The 17,998-nt window shown below is 55.8% G+C and overlaps 5 protein-coding genes across 5 annotated transcripts in view; 2 read left to right on the top strand and 3 right to left on the bottom strand.

Annotated features, from left to right (window-relative positions):
- Positions 1-296, top strand: part of VOLCADRAFT_120698 (uncharacterized protein) — a gene marked incomplete at its 3' end in the record, with an annotated part of 5,290 nt that extends 4,994 nt beyond the window's left edge. Inside the window, exon 10 of the mRNA XM_002949028.1 lies at positions 270-296. Within this exon, the coding sequence (XP_002949074.1) occupies positions 270-296 (27 nt within the window). The remainder of the gene's footprint in view (positions 1-269) is intronic.
- A 1,500-nt stretch (positions 297-1,796) lies between these two features.
- Positions 1,797-6,885, bottom strand: urod1 (uroporphyrinogen decarboxylase chloroplast precursor). The gene is made up of 8 exons (XM_002948927.1): positions 6,773-6,885; positions 6,045-6,281; positions 5,088-5,234; positions 4,721-4,813; positions 4,298-4,471; positions 3,846-4,002; positions 3,396-3,511; positions 1,797-3,222 (listed from the first exon to the last, which is right to left on the bottom strand). Exons 1-8 carry the CDS (start codon positions 6,824-6,826, stop codon positions 3,028-3,030), a joined length of 1,173 nt encoding a protein of 390 aa, XP_002948973.1. The 5' UTR covers positions 6,827-6,885; the 3' UTR covers positions 1,797-3,027.
- A 453-nt stretch (positions 6,886-7,338) lies between these two features.
- Positions 7,339-9,842, bottom strand: VOLCADRAFT_89385 (uncharacterized protein; the record flags this gene model as incomplete). Its single annotated transcript, XM_002948926.1, has 6 exons — positions 7,339-7,541; positions 7,702-7,774; positions 7,815-7,987; positions 8,357-8,771; positions 9,038-9,107; positions 9,838-9,842. The coding sequence occupies 6 exons, from the start codon at positions 9,840-9,842 to the stop codon at positions 7,339-7,341; spliced, it is 939 nt and encodes a 312-aa protein (XP_002948972.1).
- A 1,523-nt stretch (positions 9,843-11,365) lies between these two features.
- On the top strand, positions 11,366-13,679 carry VOLCADRAFT_89384 (uncharacterized protein; the record flags this gene model as incomplete). Its single annotated transcript, XM_002949027.1, has 5 exons — positions 11,366-11,502; positions 12,044-12,153; positions 12,586-12,852; positions 13,188-13,220; positions 13,492-13,679. The coding sequence occupies 5 exons, from the start codon at positions 11,366-11,368 to the stop codon at positions 13,677-13,679; spliced, it is 735 nt and encodes a 244-aa protein (XP_002949073.1).
- A 2,102-nt stretch (positions 13,680-15,781) lies between these two features.
- The window catches only part of VOLCADRAFT_89383 (uncharacterized protein), a gene marked incomplete at both ends in the record, with an annotated part of 11,587 nt that continues 9,370 nt past the window's right edge, over positions 15,782-17,998 (bottom strand). Inside the window, 3 exons of the mRNA XM_002948925.1 lie at positions 15,782-16,588; positions 17,121-17,366; positions 17,636-17,968. Coding sequence (XP_002948971.1) covers positions 15,782-16,588; positions 17,121-17,366; positions 17,636-17,968 — 1,386 coding nt within the window. The remainder of the gene's footprint in view (positions 16,589-17,120; positions 17,367-17,635; positions 17,969-17,998) is intronic.

The following is a 17,998-nucleotide window of genomic DNA, read 5'->3' as shown; positions in this document are numbered from 1 at the left end:
TGTGTATGTGTGTGTATGAGAGAGAGAGAGAGAGCAGCGTTTATATGGAGTGGGGTTTTGGACGTGGGTGGGTGTTGGGGCGTTGGGCAGGTTTGTGGGTGGGTGGGTGGGTGGGTGTTGGGGCGTTGGGCAGGTTTGTGGGTGGGTGGGTGGGCAGGTTTGTGGGTGGGTGGGTGGGTGGGTGGGGCGTTGGGGCGTTCGTCAGGTCCTTCCCCTCGCTCTTTCCAACTCCTCCGCCCTCCCCGCCTAGCGCCGCCTCCTGTTGATAGTGTTGCCCCGCAGGTAACCAGGATTGATCATCAACATTATCACCATTGTCATCATCGTCATCTTCATCATTATTATTATCATCATCATCCCTTTTTTTCCCCTTCCTTTCAAAGCTCCGCTCGAACTCCCCCTCCCGCTCCTGCTGCTGCTGCTGCGTGGCAGTTTCCTGACTCTCCTAACTCCCGCACCATCCGCTTAATTGGACTTTCCCTAACGGTTCTTCCTGCACCTATTCTCCCAACGTGAACATGTTGTCACCTCCAGTTTCCATGGACCGGACTTTTACGGCCTGCCGCGAAACACTGAACGAATAACGCTTGTACGTCAGCCTCAGCGGGTGCCCGACAGCTACGTGTTTGGGGACAGCGAAGTGGTCCCCATGTGGGCGGGGGAAGAGGTCCCCTGGAGCGTTTTGGATGCGTGAGCAGTGTAGGACCAATACCGATGTATCAGTAGGTGGGTTAGCTACCGTGTAGAGCAAGAGAGCGAGAAAGAGAGAGGCAGAGAGAGAGAGAGAGAGGGAGCGAGAGAGAGGAGGGGAGAGAGAGAGCCTGGCGGGGGGGGGGTACCTTGTAAGCGGATGGGAGGGTCGTACGGCATATCCTATCGCGACCCGGCTTAGGTATGATAAGGGAGATGTGTGGGCTTCGGGGGGTCACGCAACCTGGGTGGGAAGATGTTGGGTTCGTTTTATTTTCGGAGGTTTGACTGTTAGCGCGCGTCCGTTCACTGGCTCATAATGCTTCTGAAGAAGCAGAGGGGGCCAAGGAGGGGTTGTTTTGGTCCGTGACGAGGGGTCTCAGGGGTTTGACAGGCTGGAGAGGTGGGCGGACTGGGAACTGAAAGGAGACTGATAGGGGCTGGCTGTGCGGCTGGGGGCTGGCGCAGCACTTTTCTGGAATACAAATCAATTACCGTCGCCAGATGTAACCATCCTTGCAGCGGTTGATCGCGTGAATTATGGAAGCATGCATCGGCGGGTTTGTGGGCTGTGTGGGGGACGGCAAACGAATATACAGGGCTCCAGGTCAGCGGACGTGTTTCGGACGCGAGGCGGTCGACTCACTGTCAGGATGTTCGCTAGCTCTGCTAGCTCACTTATGACTTTCCAATAGTTGACTCACAGTTTTACGAGGCGTACACTCACTTATGTTTGGATCAGGGCTTGCATAAGGATGTTTGGAATAGAGGTCGCAATCCGGTGAGTCAATGCAAGGAGAACGCAAGAAGCAACAGCTAGTGGACCATGGGGTTCTGTAGCTGTCCGCAAATTTGTATCAGAGGTGGCAGGAGGAGGTAACCTCCTTCCCTGCTAGCAGGTCCCCAGTAAGTTCACAGGCCTGAAGGCTCCCCTGAGCTTATTACGTAAGGAAAACTACTGAAAGGCCGAATCTTGATAGTCGGAACTCAAATAGAGCCACGACGCGTGTTCCCTTTGCCTTCCAAGGTAATCCCTAATGTGTGGGACAGGGGGGCGTGCCATAGTAGTCCTGGATGGCTTGGATGTGTGGGACAGGGGGGCATATCTTCACCCGTGGCCGCTACCTGGCGAAACCCTGCCTTCCCCGGTATTTCGGGACACCCTCATCTAATCACCCTAGTCAACTCTTAGTGGATCGCTCAGGTTCCGCACCCACCACCGGCATCCAACGGAATCTGCCGGATTAACGGCGGCCCAGCTCCATTCCTGGTCGCAAGCCAACTTTATCCCAGGTCAACACTGTCGATCAACTCGGGGTACTTTAACCTTCCACCATCGGACCATCGGAAGGATTTTCGACCTTCACAGGTCTCGATCCCGGGGACATTGGTGCGTGCTGCACCAGTAGTGCCTGACCTGATTTCTGATTCGTTGAGATATGGATGGGTTATAAGCAAAATATTGAATAAACCTCCCACGACAGTCTTACAAAAGGACAACACCACGTTGATGGCTCACCCATGGAGCATGGAGAAGAGACGTGGCCCCACAAAGCGTCAACGTACTGTCTGTTAAAATCGAGTTCCGACTATCAAGATTCGTCCATGTGAACGGAATCCATGTGAGTCCGTGACGGGGTCGCACGTATTTTGTCTCGTTCCGTAGCCACCGTATGATTCCGGCAGTCAAAATTCTCAACACACTCGATGTGCGTGGCACAGAAGCGGCGGTGGTGCGACGTACGGCTATGTGGGTGAACACGCCCGTTTCTATAGCTGATTAGAACCCCACCCATCCGTAAACTAATCACAATGAAATGATCTTGCTGGCGCATGTGAATGTTTTGAGCAGATACCAAGCGGTAAAACCCTTTCAGCGCTGGTCCGGTCAAGTCAAACCCAGCCCGTCACCCCGCTCCAGCCCTGCACCACATACCACCCTGTCCGATGTCACAACCGTCCTAATTTCCCCCTCAGCACTTCATTCGCGTAAGCTCCCGCGTCCATCCTGCTCTCCTCTGAAAAACACACGCCCACCCGAGAGGCTCTGCGACCTTGTCTCATTTCAACGAGAACGCAAGGCTCTGTGAGCCCTTAGTAAGCATCGATTACCACCCAAACATTTAACACATCCTAATCCAAAGCACACTGTGCCAACTCGTTGGCGTAGCGGACGTCGGCAGAGTCTCCTGCCCTCATACCTCTCATACAAGAACCTTCCACGCATTGAATCCTCCCTCGCCCCTCCTTCCCCGTCAACTGCCACTTGAACACCAGCCTTTGTTCAACCATGGTCAGAGCAGGTCAACTCCTGACATGTTTTCCGCCTCCTGCTCCTTACATGCGCTCGTGGGCGGTCCGGGCGACGTGGAAGAAGTGGCCCACGTGGTCCTCTGGAGTGCCTGGCAGCACACCATGCCCAAGGTTCATAATGTGGCGCACGCCAGCAGATCGGGCGGCCTTGATTGTATCCATGACGCGCGTCTCGATGAAGTCCTTGGAGCCGAACAGCACGCCGGGGTCCATGTTGCCCTATAAAGGTCGGGGAACAAGGGACCCAGAATGGGGCCAAATGAAAACAGGGTTGCCAGGACGAGGAAAATAAGCAGACTGAAGAGGATGTCGCCGACGTGAGCCTAGTGCTCGGCCTCCATGTCAGACCCGTCCGCCCAAGTATCCACCCCCAAACGTCCCCAAATCAACACCTGGAAGGCAAAGTTGGCGCCGCATCGCTTCACGCCGTCTGTGAAGTCCACCGACTGGTCCAGAGAGATGATGTCGGGCTGCGCGGCAGCCATGCGCTCAAGCAGACCGCCCGAGCCTGGAGATCGGCGGGGGAGTCGGCGGGGAAATCGTGAGCCCTTGCGTATAGGTTGCGAATGCAGGAAGACTGCCCCCTTAAGTAAACAGTCTATCACCAACTCCGTATACGGCACACAACATCCCGTGGAAAGAAATCCGTCTTCACTTCGCATTCAGCAGACAGGACGTACTGAGACACAAGGGCAGGAGACTCCAGCTTTTCCAAGGAGATAATGGCAACACTCTGGGATTAGATCAAGGCTCGTGTCTCCCATCCTCCTCTTCGTATTCCCGCACTTCATTTGCTCCATCTCCACGGAGAACCATCACCAAGACCACCGGATGCCACCCACCTGAGATGTAAAGGATGATAGGGAGGTTGGGGTGTGTCTTGCGGACGCTGTCGATCACCTTCTTGATGTACGGCCCGGAGAACACGTCGAAGTCCTGGGGCTGCAACTCCGAAGCCCAGCTATCGAAAATCTGCACCACCTGAGCACCCGCGTCGGCCTGTTGGAACCGGGTGCAATGTTCAAGGTCAATGCTCAATGTGATGCTGGATTTCAGACAGGGACGGAACGGAGTCGCTAGCGGCGGTTAGGAGCCGGATGTGTTCTAAGCTGCGCTCCGCAGCAGATGGCTGGGCCTGTCTCTTCACCGTTGCGCTTTTGAAACTTTTCAGCTGGTGGCAATGTCTAAAGTTCTCAATAACAATAAGACGACCACTTATCACCTACGCAACCTCACGTAAACTCAGCCATCCAGAACGCACATTTTTTAAACCTACACAGTCACATCGACGCACCTGGTAGCGCACGTAGTCGGCCACATTGTCCGCCAGCTTGTCCAGCAGCGCGTGCAACACTTCCGGAGTGGAGAAGGCCATCTTCTTAATGTGCGCAAAGTTCTTGGACGAGCCGCCCTCGACAATGTACGTCGCCAGGGTGAAGGGCGCACCCACGAAGCCCAGCAGAGTGGCCTGTACAACAACAAAAGTCCGACAAAGCACAAGACGTCGTTCATGAGGCTGCGCTGCCAGTTCAGGGCAGGCTCAAGGTGTCGCCCACGTGTCCTTCAAGCTGGAAAGCACAAGGTTAGGCAGCTATTGGCAACTAGTGCGCACCTCTTCCCATCGCCACTCCTCGCAAAGACCAGCGTCCTTCCTCGACTTCAACATGGCCAGACAAGACGCGGAGACAGCTACTAACCTCAAAGCCACTTCACTCACCTGGTTGCCGATGTACGAGCGCAGCTGGCGCAGAGACTCGCCGACGAAGGGGCAGGCGGCGTCCGCGTCCAGCTTCGTCACCTTCTCTACTTGCTGTGGGGACAAGTGCGCGGACAACCCAGAGTAAGATCATCCGATTGTAGGGAATGAAAAGGCACGAAGGTTCAGAGCATGAAATTCTCTTTTAGATTTAATCGTATAGGTGATTTTTTACCTGCAGCTCACCGTCAAGGGGCAAACTTTACCACAACACCAGGCCAATCCAGGTTGACCCAAATAAATGCCAGCTAACCCCAGGCCGACCCAGATCGACCCAGATCATATACCAGACACTACCGCATCACAGCAGGTCTACGACGTCGCTTACCGCCATAGTGCGAATAGGGTCCATAATGATGGGGCCGGGAGCCATGTCGAAGGGGATGTTCATGCCCGGCAGCGGGGTCAGGATGTCCGAGAACAGAATGACGCCATCGGGCTTGAACGCGTGCCAGGGCTGCAGAGAAATCTCCACCTGGTGACAGAGGGCGCGAGAATGAGAAGGGGACGAGTGAGAACACACAGACCAATGGAACGAACATAGGTGTCGAAAATTGAAAAGGAACAGGTTATGATGCTAGGGAGATGGACACGGCAGGTGCTCTTAGAAAGGTGCGTTCCACATGTGGGGAGCAAACCCAACGTGTCGCTCGCGAGAGCCCAACACGCCTTTGGATGATACCGCTTTGCACAACGCGACGACTTTGGACGAATGTGACATACTATCAGTACAATACACATGGCTGCAGCGGCAACCATATCGGTAGCAGTGGCAAGCCAACAAATACGCCCAGAAAATTCCCCGCTCTTAAGTCTACACACGCGCAGTCCAAAGGAGGACGCATTCCTATTGCCCCTAGGCCGATGGAACTGCTCCCGCCTGAGCTGGGCGCAGATCCAGCACTCCCATCTATAGCTCTTTCCAACAGCTTGTTGGACCCGGGAGCGGATGTGGCCTTAATTTGCGCCGTAAGCCAGCCGAAAGCGACATCTGCCGATGTGGGTTACGGCTGGGGCCGGTAAGTCCACACGGCAAATCCATCAAGTCCCCAGGAGGTGGGGTTTTTAGATAGTAAGAACACATGGATCTCCCTTCACCCCCTGAAACAAGTAGTACAAATGGGCTTATTGTGATCCAGACAGTCCATAGCAGTACCATACGTAAAGGGGTAAGACGCATATACCTATGGGTATATGCATCATATACCCAGGGCTGGGTTCAATACTCAGATCCCAGGCAACGAAAACCCAACAAGGGAATATCGTCCTGATATTTGTGACTCACAGCAAGGTCAACGCGCTCCGAGCGCTCGCGGAACGTGGGGTGCTTCTTGCAGAGGTCCTGGTACACCTTTTGGTAGCGGCCGGCCTGGCGCATCATCCACACCGGCGGCCGCTCCACCTTCTCACCGCGCAGGGCGCGCAGCATCAGTGGCTCATCGACACTGGAGCTGGAGGCCGGTGCAGGGGCCACAGCTGGAGCAGCGGCGGCACGCACAGTCACCGCGGGGGCACGCTGGGCCTATGCGGGAAGCAAAGACGTTGAGGAAGAGGGGTTGTGTAACTTTCACAAGAGGCACAAGAGAATAACAATAATGTTTACATATTAACTCCTGGCTCGTTTGTGGAGCACGCTAAGGACTGGGGAACGTGCTGAGCATCATATGCGCAGCTAGAACCATTTTTCTGCGCAGGAAGCAGGACCTAGATCTCAGGACGCAGGTGAGTAAAACACACATCGAAGTCCTGGTTAAGAGCATAATACTGTCGGTAAGGGCAGTCGTTATATAGTCGATGAGCCTCGGCCCGGCAAAATGGTTTCTGCGATTAAGGCGGATCCGATTGCCGAGAATGACTGCATGCTGACTGTTGAACAACGATAGACAATTGACGGCGTACACACATTACAATCATAGCTCTTTCGCGTGTAGCGCCGACCCATTTCAGCCCTAAATTTTCCCTACCCAATAACAATAGCCGGATCCAATCTAATTTCGTGCTCGTGAAGCATACCTTAAGCGCAGCCATACGCTGCGGCCGCGCCGAGGTGAAAGCCTTGGTCTGCATTTTGGAGAAACTGAGGACAGCAGACACTACTGTTGTCCTAAAGTAACCAGAAGTCAGCGTCCCACAGCGTTATAAAATATCCCCTGTGCGGCAGTCTTTCACTGCAATTGAGATGGTCCTCGCGGATCTGCCGTACTGCCGGTTAGTGAACTTCAAAGCTCTTCTGGACTTAGAGACATGCACCGAACCATACCATGATTTCGTAAATGTTACAAGATTACGTTCCTGCCTTTTTATCGGTTCGTGGAAAACCTTTCCGGGCGCGGAGTCCTGTATAATGGTTCCATCGCGAGAGGGCCTGGGCGTCGTCTACCACGGCCGGTGTTTCTTTCCTAAGGTGTAATCACCAGCATAATTATTTCCAGAGTTCTTAATTGCGCCAAGCTTGTGAGCTTGTCGGATGTTGTCCATTCCGTACAGCTGCCTTTGCCCTTAGGCTTCGCTTCCATGTCCCGCGAACGCGCAAACCATGCGCTCCCATAGGCTTCACCTCCATACCAAATCCCCGTTTTTCAATCAGGATAACAACACCCGCCCAAATCTCGTCCACCTTCTCTGTCCTTTGAAACGATGTCCCGTACGGCCTGCTCCAGCAATGGCTTTGGCACAACGGTTATCCCGCGACCCACAATGCCCAGACTCCCTGCTCCATCCAAAACAGAAGATTCACGGAAAGACGCGACGGTCTCGAGCCCAGCGCCGCAAAACCGGTCCCCTCAGAACACATACACGGAACTGCCAAGGGCGACCAACACTGCCTGCCAACGGTGGACGCCCACTGATCGCCTCCGAGCCTTCGTCCCCATAGCTTGCCTTGAGCCGCAACAAGGCGAAAGCAGATATTCCCTCAATGACCTGTTGCGCTAACACCGCACCTGCTGGCCGTTCCAGTTTTAGCCGTGAAGCCGCGCCGAAACCCCGAATGCCTGGCTGCTTGGGCGCCCTCAGCTACAGGGAGGGTCTGCGGACGTGCCGGCAGCTCCCTCACTTGGCAAGCTAGATCCGGATCCGGATGACTTAGGTCCGGATCTTGCTCCGCCGGAACCAGCTGTAGCTGCGCTCCGAAACCCCGTGCATCCACCACCATGCTGTACCCCATGACACCGCGAGGGGTCGCGTGGCACCGCAATAGCAGCAACAGCTCTAGCGGTAGCGGCGCCGCTGGCCGGCAGGGTTGGCGAATGCGGCGGCGGCGTGCCGCCGACAGGCGGCGCAGGGGTGTACGGCGCCGGCGGCGCCACGGGCACCGTGAAACACGCTCCCCGCCGGCCAGCTGCTTAGCTGCAGTCTCACTGTTAGGCCGTTGCCACCGAGCGCCTTCACCAACGTGCTACTGCCGCAGCTGGCGGCGGCACCCTCTACCGCCACCAGCCCGCACTTGCAGGCCGCCATCCATAGGTTTGAAAAACAGCTGGGGGCACTCCCCAGAAACGCCACTGTCTCTTCTGCAGCCGCAGCTTTCGCTGCCATCGTCGTCGTCCCACCCGCCTCGGCTGCCCCGCCCCCCTTCCTATTTCCGAACCAGCTCACCTGCACCTCGAGACGTGATACCAGGTTTCGTAAGGGTTTGCAAATGCAACTTGATAGCCATGACGTGCAGCAATAGCTGTTTTCGGAGCTGTTTTCGGAGTGCCGTACTGGCAACGGAAGTGGCAGCATGACATTCCCCACACGGCCCCAATGAAGCAGCGGGCTGCTGTGCTTCAGCGCCGTCGCCAGCGGCCCTTGGAGGTGCCGCAGCTTCCGCACATCGCCGTACAAGTCGTTCAAGGTGCCACAATACTGGATTGTCCAATGTGTTTAGATGCGCTTTTTTGTCCCGGAACGTGGCCGGCCGGAGGGCGCCGACACAAGGCCGTGGCCGAACAAGGCACGTGGAAACCCGTGAACAGCATACAAATTCGCCACCTCCGCCATCGGTTCCATCTGCAACTGCTGCCACATCCTGCACCCCCGGTCGGGGGATGTGATGCACCGCCGGATTCATAGGGCGCCACGAGCCGAATGGCAGTACGGGCATACGGTGACATGCCAGCATCGGGCTACATGCTCCAGAAAGCAATATGCATGGTCTTACTTGCTGTAACAACTCTCACAGTCCGACACCAACATTGCGACCCCGTTTTTGCCGTGCTTTATCACTTTACTAAAGCTCTTAGGTGCGGTGTCGTACATTGTATGACGAACTTGGCCTTGAGGAAAGTCACCTACCTGGAGCTGCATGGAGGTGGGCACCACACAGGCCAGGGGGTTGACTACCTTACAAATAGTCATGTGCGGGCTGTCGGTGGGAAGGCCGGAAGGGGGGAAGAAGCGAGGTTCGTTCGACTGCAGACGTTTTCAGCACCAACTGCTGCAGCTCCCCCCTTCCCTTAGGGAGACTAATGCGGGGAACTAACGTGTTGCGTGATGAATATACGCATGTTGCCTAGATAAAGGATGGGATGGCATGCATGGATGAGACACATCGGTGATTAGTTCCTCTTTGAGTTCGTAAACCCTACAGCGCTCGCCGGATTTCGGATTTCGGATTCGTGGATGTGTGGAAAAGGAGAATCGAATCATTGATCAAACAGATCTCGGATGGTATGACTCAATTGCGAGAGCAGATCTCTGAAAAATCGAACGCAAATGCCGTGGGGCGAGCGGGGTGTTGATGGGCTGATGGTGGGTCGGATTTGGGTGGACTTCGTGCAAGTGAAGCTGGGTTCTGGAGCGGCTCTTCATAGCCGTCGTCGTTGTCATTGTTATTGTGGGCGAGGGCGAGGGCAAGGGCGAGGGCGAGGGCGAGAGCGAAGGCTCCAGCGGCCCGTTGCAGGGGCGGTGACCGTGTGATGTTGGCACAACTTGGGCGGGTCCCGGATCGGAGTGGGTGACGAGGGTAAGTGGCGATGGCTGGGAGGCGGGCTGTGCGAACAACTCAGTCCAGCGCAGCTGAAGTGCTGGCGCCCGGTGTAACGACGGTTCTGCAGTTCTCCGCAAGGGCGCAAATTGACTGCATAAATGTTTACCACATATTAAATGCCATCAACATGCCTTATGTAGAATAAATGAACTTTGCGTTCGAGTGCCTGGCTGGTAGCAAGAGCTTTCCATGCACTAGGAATGGACGAATTAGCATAGACTATTTATTGGTTCTTGTGTGATTACGAGAACTATTGGTAATGCCTGGAGCTACGTTAATATGACGTTTGACGTTTTTGTGTTACAAGCTTTCGAGCTTGTACGGTCCAAACGAGCCAAGAGGCTCATGAACCGCCGAACTGGAAACAAGAACATATAAAGGTAGTAAATTAACCTTACTGCAAAAAACATATTTAATCATCAATAAATTGTAACCTGCATCTTCTGATATGATCCAAAACATGTGCTAGTCCGCGTTGGTTCTCAACGCCCATAACGTCTATCATGCGGTCCTCGGGAGACACTCCAAGCTCAAATAGCTTGGTGCGAATATCCGCGTACGCAGGGCACTCAAGCAAAATATGACGCTCGTCCTCAACTGCTTGACGGTTCCCACATACACGACACCACCGCGCTGCTCTTTCCCTGCCATGAGGACGATTCACTGCAAGCGGCCACACACACATCCTAAAACGCATCAGCGTGACATGTTGCTTCGGCGAAATATATCCAGTGCAGTGCTTAGGCAACCCCATCCACTGCTTGTACCGGCACATTTCACCCCTGGTTGTTTGTTGTCGGAAACAAATGTCCTAGGATCCATTTCTAGTCGCTCACTCTCCCAATCGTCATCAAATCGCCCGCGTAACTCCTGCATCAACTGGCCTATATCCAACGAACATGACGTGAGCGCATCAACTCTAGCCTCAACATCCTCATCACCCGCCATGTCATGACCAAGAATCTCGAGTATCTTCAGAACCTTCGAACCCCAACCATCGTATGCCATGGATGAAATTAAAGCCAAACGTATCTCCTCTCTGAAGCAATGATGGTACACGGTGCCCTTCGCCTTAACCAGCTTATTCCAAAAACGGAATATCAGATTCGCCCAGTGAACTTGCAAGGGATATTGCCCAAACTCCCTAAACAACAGTCGATTCGTGGGATACGTTAATATCAGCGAGTCAGCCTCTGTTTACCGTTGCACCTGGATTTGGTCGCGTGTTTAACGGTAAAAACGGCATGGTGCGCGCATCGAAACGTATTCTGTGTTGTCATACCGCATTTAGTGCAAAGCTTAACAGTAGGGCTCTACTTACAGGTAGTTCTTTTGCGATTAGAATGTCGACCGAGGAAGCTTCCTCTTCACGTAAACTCGCAGAAGAAGTTCTTGCGCCGCCATGGGGTTCATTAGGCCGATCTATAACTCTAGGCATTGTGTCAAGTTTCGCGCGGCTTATACTCACCGTGCTCAACAAGACCGAAATCATCAACCAGGACCGACTCATCAATGTGATAGAGAACCGACAAAACACCGCTGGCGTCTTGACAGTTTGCAACCATACAAGGCAAGTATGATGCTTGTCTTGCACAGCGTGCCCGCCTTGGATGACGGTTCCCTGCCCTTTTCCGATGTGCAGCATGTTTGATGACCCTGGCGTCCTCAGCATCATCATGCCATGGTCGTGGCTGTGGATGGACCCTGTGCAAAACCACGTGCGGTGGTCGCTGTGTGCCAAAGAAGTCTGTTTCAAGAACGAGCTCCTTCGGTGGGTGGAGCCTCCAGCACTCAACCTGCTTTCCTCCGCCAAGCAGCAGCCTTCCAGCCGCCCCTTCCCCCTCTGGGTCTACCAACCTTGCTAAGGTTCCAATGTTACCATTTATCTAACCACTGCGTGATCGCTGCACCTTTTGCTCCTCCTCTACGTCCCTCTGGAGTCATATTCCAGTGCCTTAGGAAAGTCACACAACATTACGACAGCGTGAGCATCGTACCAACATATCCCCGCCATGACTTCAACGGAGGATCAAAAAATGATTTTTCGCCTCGCGCAGCTCTATTTTTTTTCTCTATCACTGAGTACCTACGGTCTCTCACGTCCTGTAACCCAGCAAAGGCAGTTTTTTTTGCATGTGGTCCGATGAACTGATGGATGGATGGATGGATGGATGGATGGATGGATGGATGGATGGATGGATGGATGGATGGATGGATGGACGGATGGATGGACGCCGCCGCTACGTTGACCACTGCGCTGCGCCAGCTTTGGACTGCTGCCCTGCCTGATGCCGCTGATGATCTTCCCCTAGCTCAGCCTCTGGCCCTTCCCTTGACTCAAACTTCCTTCCCTCCCCTTTCATCTCCGAAGGCAGTTCTTTCTCTCCGGGAAAACTCTTCCTGTGGAGCGAGGGAAAGGCAGGTGCCGGGGAGCCGTGTCTGTCTATCTGTCTGTCTGTCTATCTGTCTGTCTATCTGTCTATCTGTCTGTCTGTCTGTCTGTCTGTCCATCTGGGGGAAAGAGCCCGGACTATCCGAACTTTCTCAATATATTACAAGTCGGTTCGCCCCCAATCCCAACCCACCCCACCAACCCCCCACACCCCTTTCAAGCTACTGTCCCGGAATCACCGCCCTCTGCCATGACGTCTCTGCCTCCCCCTTCATCAGCCTACACCTTCCCATCATCCACTCTCCTCTCCCCCCTTCCATCCGCCATACTCCCTGCCCCTCCTCCCCCCCTCCCCCTCCCCCCTCCAGCTTACCCGCCCTTACTAAAGCCCCTTTTCATCCGCCCCTCTTCCTCCTCCCCCGTCCCCCTCCCCTTCATCGCACTCCACCCACCAACCCACAGCAGGTGTGCACCAGCCGGTCGTGTCCCTGGCCTCCATGGCGCTCGCCTCGGGCCAGTGGGTGCACGTGTTCCCGGAGGGCCGCATCAACTACGACGGCCGCCTGGGGCCGCTGCGTTGGGGCTGCGGCAAGCTGGTGTGCGAGGCGCGGCAGCTGACCGGCGGCAGGGACCCCGTGGTGCTGCCCTTCTACCACTCCAACATGGGCAGCGTGCTGCCGCTGTCCGGAGGGGGGTTCTCAGTGGGGCATAAAGTGGAAGTGCGCATAGGTGAGGTGATGTGGGTAGGGGCGGGGCGGGTAGGCCAGGGGAGGGGAGCATGGGGGTAATACGATATGACGAAGCACAGGCGATATATGAAAAGAAAAAATATATATATATATATATATATATATATTTTTTCTTTTCATATATATATATATATATATATACCAGAGATAGACGGATACTCCATCCAAAGAGAAGGGGGGGTGAGCGTGTGCAGGGGCTAGATAGCCTCCATGCGAGTGAACGTGGTTAGATAGCCTCCATGCGTCGCAAGGTGGGGCCCCCGGGGTATATCCCAATCATGTGGTCCTCTCCTCCCATTCGCCCGGCGTCCCTAGGCGCCGTGGGCACCCCGCATACCCAGCAAGGCGGTGGGCCCGGCTGGGCCCGCCCGGTGCAGCGGAGCGGGACGAGGGCCGTGTTGGGGGGGGAAGGAAGGGAGGGCAGCTGGCTGGGAGGCACCCTCGACGCCAGGGAGGGCTCTGTCTTTCTGCTGGATCCGATGCCGCTTTCCAAGGCCTCCGTCGCCGACCCGTTTCATCTTTGCTGCAACAGCAGCTTTTAACCGCCACCATCTGGAATCATTACACACACCACCACCACCCCACCACCCAACAACTCCCCGGCGGCCCCCCCCCCCAGGTGAACCCCTCCAGCTCGCCGACCTCACCTGTCGGTGCGACTCCCCCAGTCTGGCTGAGCAGCAGGAGACCTGGCGCCTCATCACGGAACGCGTACGACTGGCGCTTCTGGATCTGGAGAGGCAGAGCCCGCCTAACCCCGACCAGAGCGCCAACGTACCCGCAAAAGGAGGTCCGCCGCCCTCTTGAAAACCGGGAGGAGGGGGGAGAGGAAACGGCTGGGGTGCCGTAGGATACAGATTAGGATACAGCTTGGTGTATCTCTTTATTAATATTTTAAAGGGGATTTAGAGGCCCGCGAGGGAAGAAGGGGGAGGTTTGGTGGGTGCGGTATGTGCGCGGGGTAGGGGGGCCCCTCATATATACCCCGTACCATGCATGCTGCTAGCTATGTGCGTGTGGTGCGGGGGCGCGTGTGTGTGCGTGTGTGTATGTGTCTCTGTGTCTGTGTTGAGGGAGGTTGATGATGCGTTGTGGAGAATACAAAAGGAATCAAGCTCCGTAGTAGCAGTGCGTGTGGAGTGCTTTTGGAGGTGGTGGAGGTGGAGGTCGCTGTGGTGAGCTGCATGTGGTGGTCTCCGTGAGCCCTTTTAGAAGACGTGAAATAGCCCTCATCCCCTTTCTTTATTATCGGACGGACGCTTGTGTACGTGTGCTGCGATGCGGGTTTGTCGTATGTTTCCTGTACGGCGTGTGTGGCCGTCGTACACCGTACATCGTACCATGCGCCCATGGGCCTTGGGCACCCAGCAGTCAACGGATGTAGGATGTAGGCACCGGAGGCTTGTTGTGATCACCTGCCTGCGGATTAAAACCATTTTTTGCTTTTTTAAGGCAACGGTGATATTTTTTTGGCGATGCGTCACACGAAAGTTTCTCTTGCTACGGCCGTCCCCCTTCCTTCCTTGGCAGCGCGGGGCGAGGCGATTTTCTGATTTTTCACTTCTCTGAAGCAGTCTCTGGCTGTCAGGCAGGAGGAAGGACAACATAAGCAGGTCTAGCAGGAAAGGAAAGCCACACACGAGTAATGCCTTTTTGTTTTTGTGCGCGAACTTGGCTCCGAAACCTCCTACATCGCGTATCGTAACCATTCATCAGTTAGGAACGGGTTATTAGAGGAATCCCCCAACGAGTGGCGCACGATATCGTATAACTGTGCAACAAGGCCAACACGTGAAGGCATCACCACGGAAACCCTAAGTTAACTATGTACCCATGAAGATGTGCTGAAAACGCGTCCTAGATGTCTGACGTGGACCACTGATCTATCTCGATCCGTGACATAACCTGGTGACTATTAGCGTGAAGTAAGGACTGACGTTGTGGGCTTTACAAAAAGTCTGGGCGGTTATTTTTACAAACGCGCACAGCGTTCTCGTTTACAAACCAGGGGAGTGAGGCACTTCGATGTACGACGTGTACGACGTACGACATCCCCAGACCTGAGAAAATGCGTTCCGTTTCTGCCGTATGCGGCTTTCCTTGTGTGTGCAGAGATCCAACGAACGACGAACATGTACAAAAAAACATGAATCCGCTTCCAGGTTCCAGCAAAAAGCAGATGTAGTAGACGTGATGATTCTTAGGTCGTAAGGACTCCCTTCGCTCCGAAATCACTGCTGTGCGGCAGTACGACGGTTCCCACCATCTGGAAACTTTTCCTCTCTTCCCCTGCCAAAACCCACCCACGGCGAAAATCCGGGCCCCTCTCCACACACACACACACACTCTCCGCCCGCCAGCTCCAACCCGTTTACTTACCCGCCACGTGCACATCTGCGTACGGGTACCGCTACAAGCCCCTCGCGGACCCCATCCCGCCAATCCACATACATACATACATACATACACACGGAAGCCGGCCGAATCCCAAACGTCCCATCTCCGCAAAAACAGCACCCCCAAAAGATATCCCTTTCGGCGTTCGGAGCAAAAAAGGAAGCACCTTTCCGGTTGTTGCATATGCGCATACATACATACATATAGACATGCGAGGTGGCGAGGCCAAGAAACAGTACAGCTATTGGGCCCTCGACCCGGCCCGGAACCACCTATTTGGTTTTCACCGTGTCGGGGCCTCGCCAATTTTCCCCACCTTAAATTGGCCTGCCATAAACACCCATACGTAAATACGCACATGCGCCATAACATGCACACAGACAGACAGACAGACAGACAGGCACGATGTCGAGCCTGCAAGCTGCAAGGTCAAAGCCAACTAACATTTACCGACACTAGCAAACGTAACGGCAAAAAGTTCAAGAAGAGGACTACCACGCGCCTGATCAAGCTCAAAGGCCGTTGCCGCCCCCGCCGAGCGCCATCTGCCCTGTCTCCAGGCTAAGGTCCGGACCCGGGGAGTCCGAACGCCATGGTGACATGGGCCGCAGTGCGGCGACGTCGTGGCCTTGTACGGCCGCGGCCACCGCCGCCGCGCCAGCGGCGGCAGCCGCCGCCATCATGCCAGCGCCGGCCGACGCCGCCAAATGATGGCTGTGATGATGGTGTTGGTTGTGATGATGATGATGATGTTGGTTGTGATGATGGTGTTGGTGGTGCTGCTGCGGCAACCCAGTCGCCGTCGACGCCGCCGCCACCGGTGTCCGCGGCGCACGCGGAGGCGCTATTCCCCCCGACACCGCCACGCCGCTACTACCTGGCGTGTGGACTCCTCCTCCTCCTCCTCCGCCGCCGCCGCCGCCGCCGCCGCCACCACTCGCAGTGCCTTGCCGTGACGGCAACTGCCCTTTCATGATTCCCCCCGACACGGTCTCCACCTTGACCCTGATACCCCGGGCGGATGCCGTACGAGCAGCGCCGGCGGAGGCGAGACGCTCCTCCCGGGTTTGCTGTGGCGGCAGCGACGCAAAGCCACCCGCGTCCACCGCCGCCGCCAGGCCGCCAGCGCTAGACGCGGTGCCAGGTGCAGTACCAGGGCTGCCGGGGGCGCCGCCGCCGCCGCCACCGCTGCTGCCGATGGGCCCCGAAGGCAGTATCTCCATGAGACTGTTGGTGCTCCGGAGCTTCGCGTCGGCAGTCGCGATGCGGTTGGTGAGGCGGGCGTTGATGTGGGCGCCGAGGCTGGCGGCCCGGTTTCCCTGCACGCATGTATGTAAGTAAGTATGTAAGTAAGTAAGTATGTAAGTAAGTAAGTAAGTAAGTAAGTAAGTATGTATGTATGTATGTATGTATGTATGTATGTATGTATGTATGTATGTAAGTATGTAAGTATGTAAGTATGTGAGGGGAAAAAAGTGGTCAGGTTTTCCTTTATGGGTGCTTTTTTTCTACCACCCCGTTCCCAAGCAGAGTCCCGCGTTGGGTCATCTTCTCTTCCCCCTGGTCCCAACCCTAACCGAGTGGAGCACACCCGGGTAACTTCCCTCCCCACAATCACCCCACTCCGCCCTCCTCCTTCAGATCCCTCGGCTCTCTACCACCTCACAACCCTTGCATTCTACTCGCGTGGCGGCGGCTCAGACATCACAAATCAGGTACACAAACACACCCACTGAGGAGAAGCGTGGCTCCACGGTCCCCCAAAAAAACCTTCTTCCCCGCCCACACCCACACATCACGGAGCCCAACCACACACATACACCTACACCACACACCCCAACACCCACGCACCTGTATCGAGGGCAGCAACGGGTCCGTCAGCGGTAACTTGTCCGGAGTGAACATCCGGTCGTCCTCGCGGAAGCCCATCGCCCGCAGGTCCCGTACGGACCGAACCCGGGAGTCGCAGCACAGGCAGGAGGGGGCCCCGGCGGTGCCCGCAGTGAGGTGGTCGGTGGCCAGCTGGGACTTGGTGCCGAAGGCCAGAGGGCTCCAGTCGCGGAGACGGTCCTCCACGTCAGCGAGGATGGCACGTACCTGGGAAAAGGAAAGGGAAGGGAAGGGAAGGGAAAAGGGGGGGAACAGAAGGAAGCGGGAGGGACGGGGGGGTTTTAGAGGAGGTGTGGTTCGGGTGGAGGCGGGGGGTGAGTTAAGAAGAGGCGTACGGAATGTAAGGATGATCACTGGTATACTGCCTTCTGCTGCCCGGGGGGGTTACTACCTGCACGCCGCGTTGCGGAGCCCCCTCCCTCCCTCCCTCTCTCACCCTTCCCTCCCTCCCATCACCCTCCTCCACACACACACACCTGCAACTTGAACTCATTAAACTTGAGCAGGTCCAGTTTCTCCCCCAGCGCCGCCGACACCTTGTCACTGATCGCCCGCAGGCCCTTGAGCAGCGCCGCCTCCAGCCCCTCCACTCGCCCACACAGCCGACCGTCCACACCCGCCAGCTCCTCGCGGTCCACCTTGGACCCAATGCCCGCCAGCATCTCCCCCTTCAGCCGCTCCAAGTGCAGGTCCAACTCGTGGGCGTGCTCTGTGAGCAGCGCCTCCAGGTCGGATGTCAGCACCACCTCGCCCCTATTGGGGGTGGAGTCTGCCAGGGACTCGAGACGCGACTCCAAACCCGCAATCGCCTTTGTGTGGGAGCGGGTGGGGTGGGGTGG

The sequence above is a fragment of the Volvox carteri genome, assembly GCF_000143455.1.
Source record: "Volvox carteri f. nagariensis unplaced genomic scaffold VOLCAscaffold_12, whole genome shotgun sequence".
NCBI lineage: Eukaryota > Viridiplantae > Chlorophyta > Chlorophyceae > Chlamydomonadales > Volvocaceae > Volvox > Volvox carteri.
Note: the sequence above shows the minus strand (reverse complement) of the source record. Positions and strands in the feature narration are given on the sequence as shown.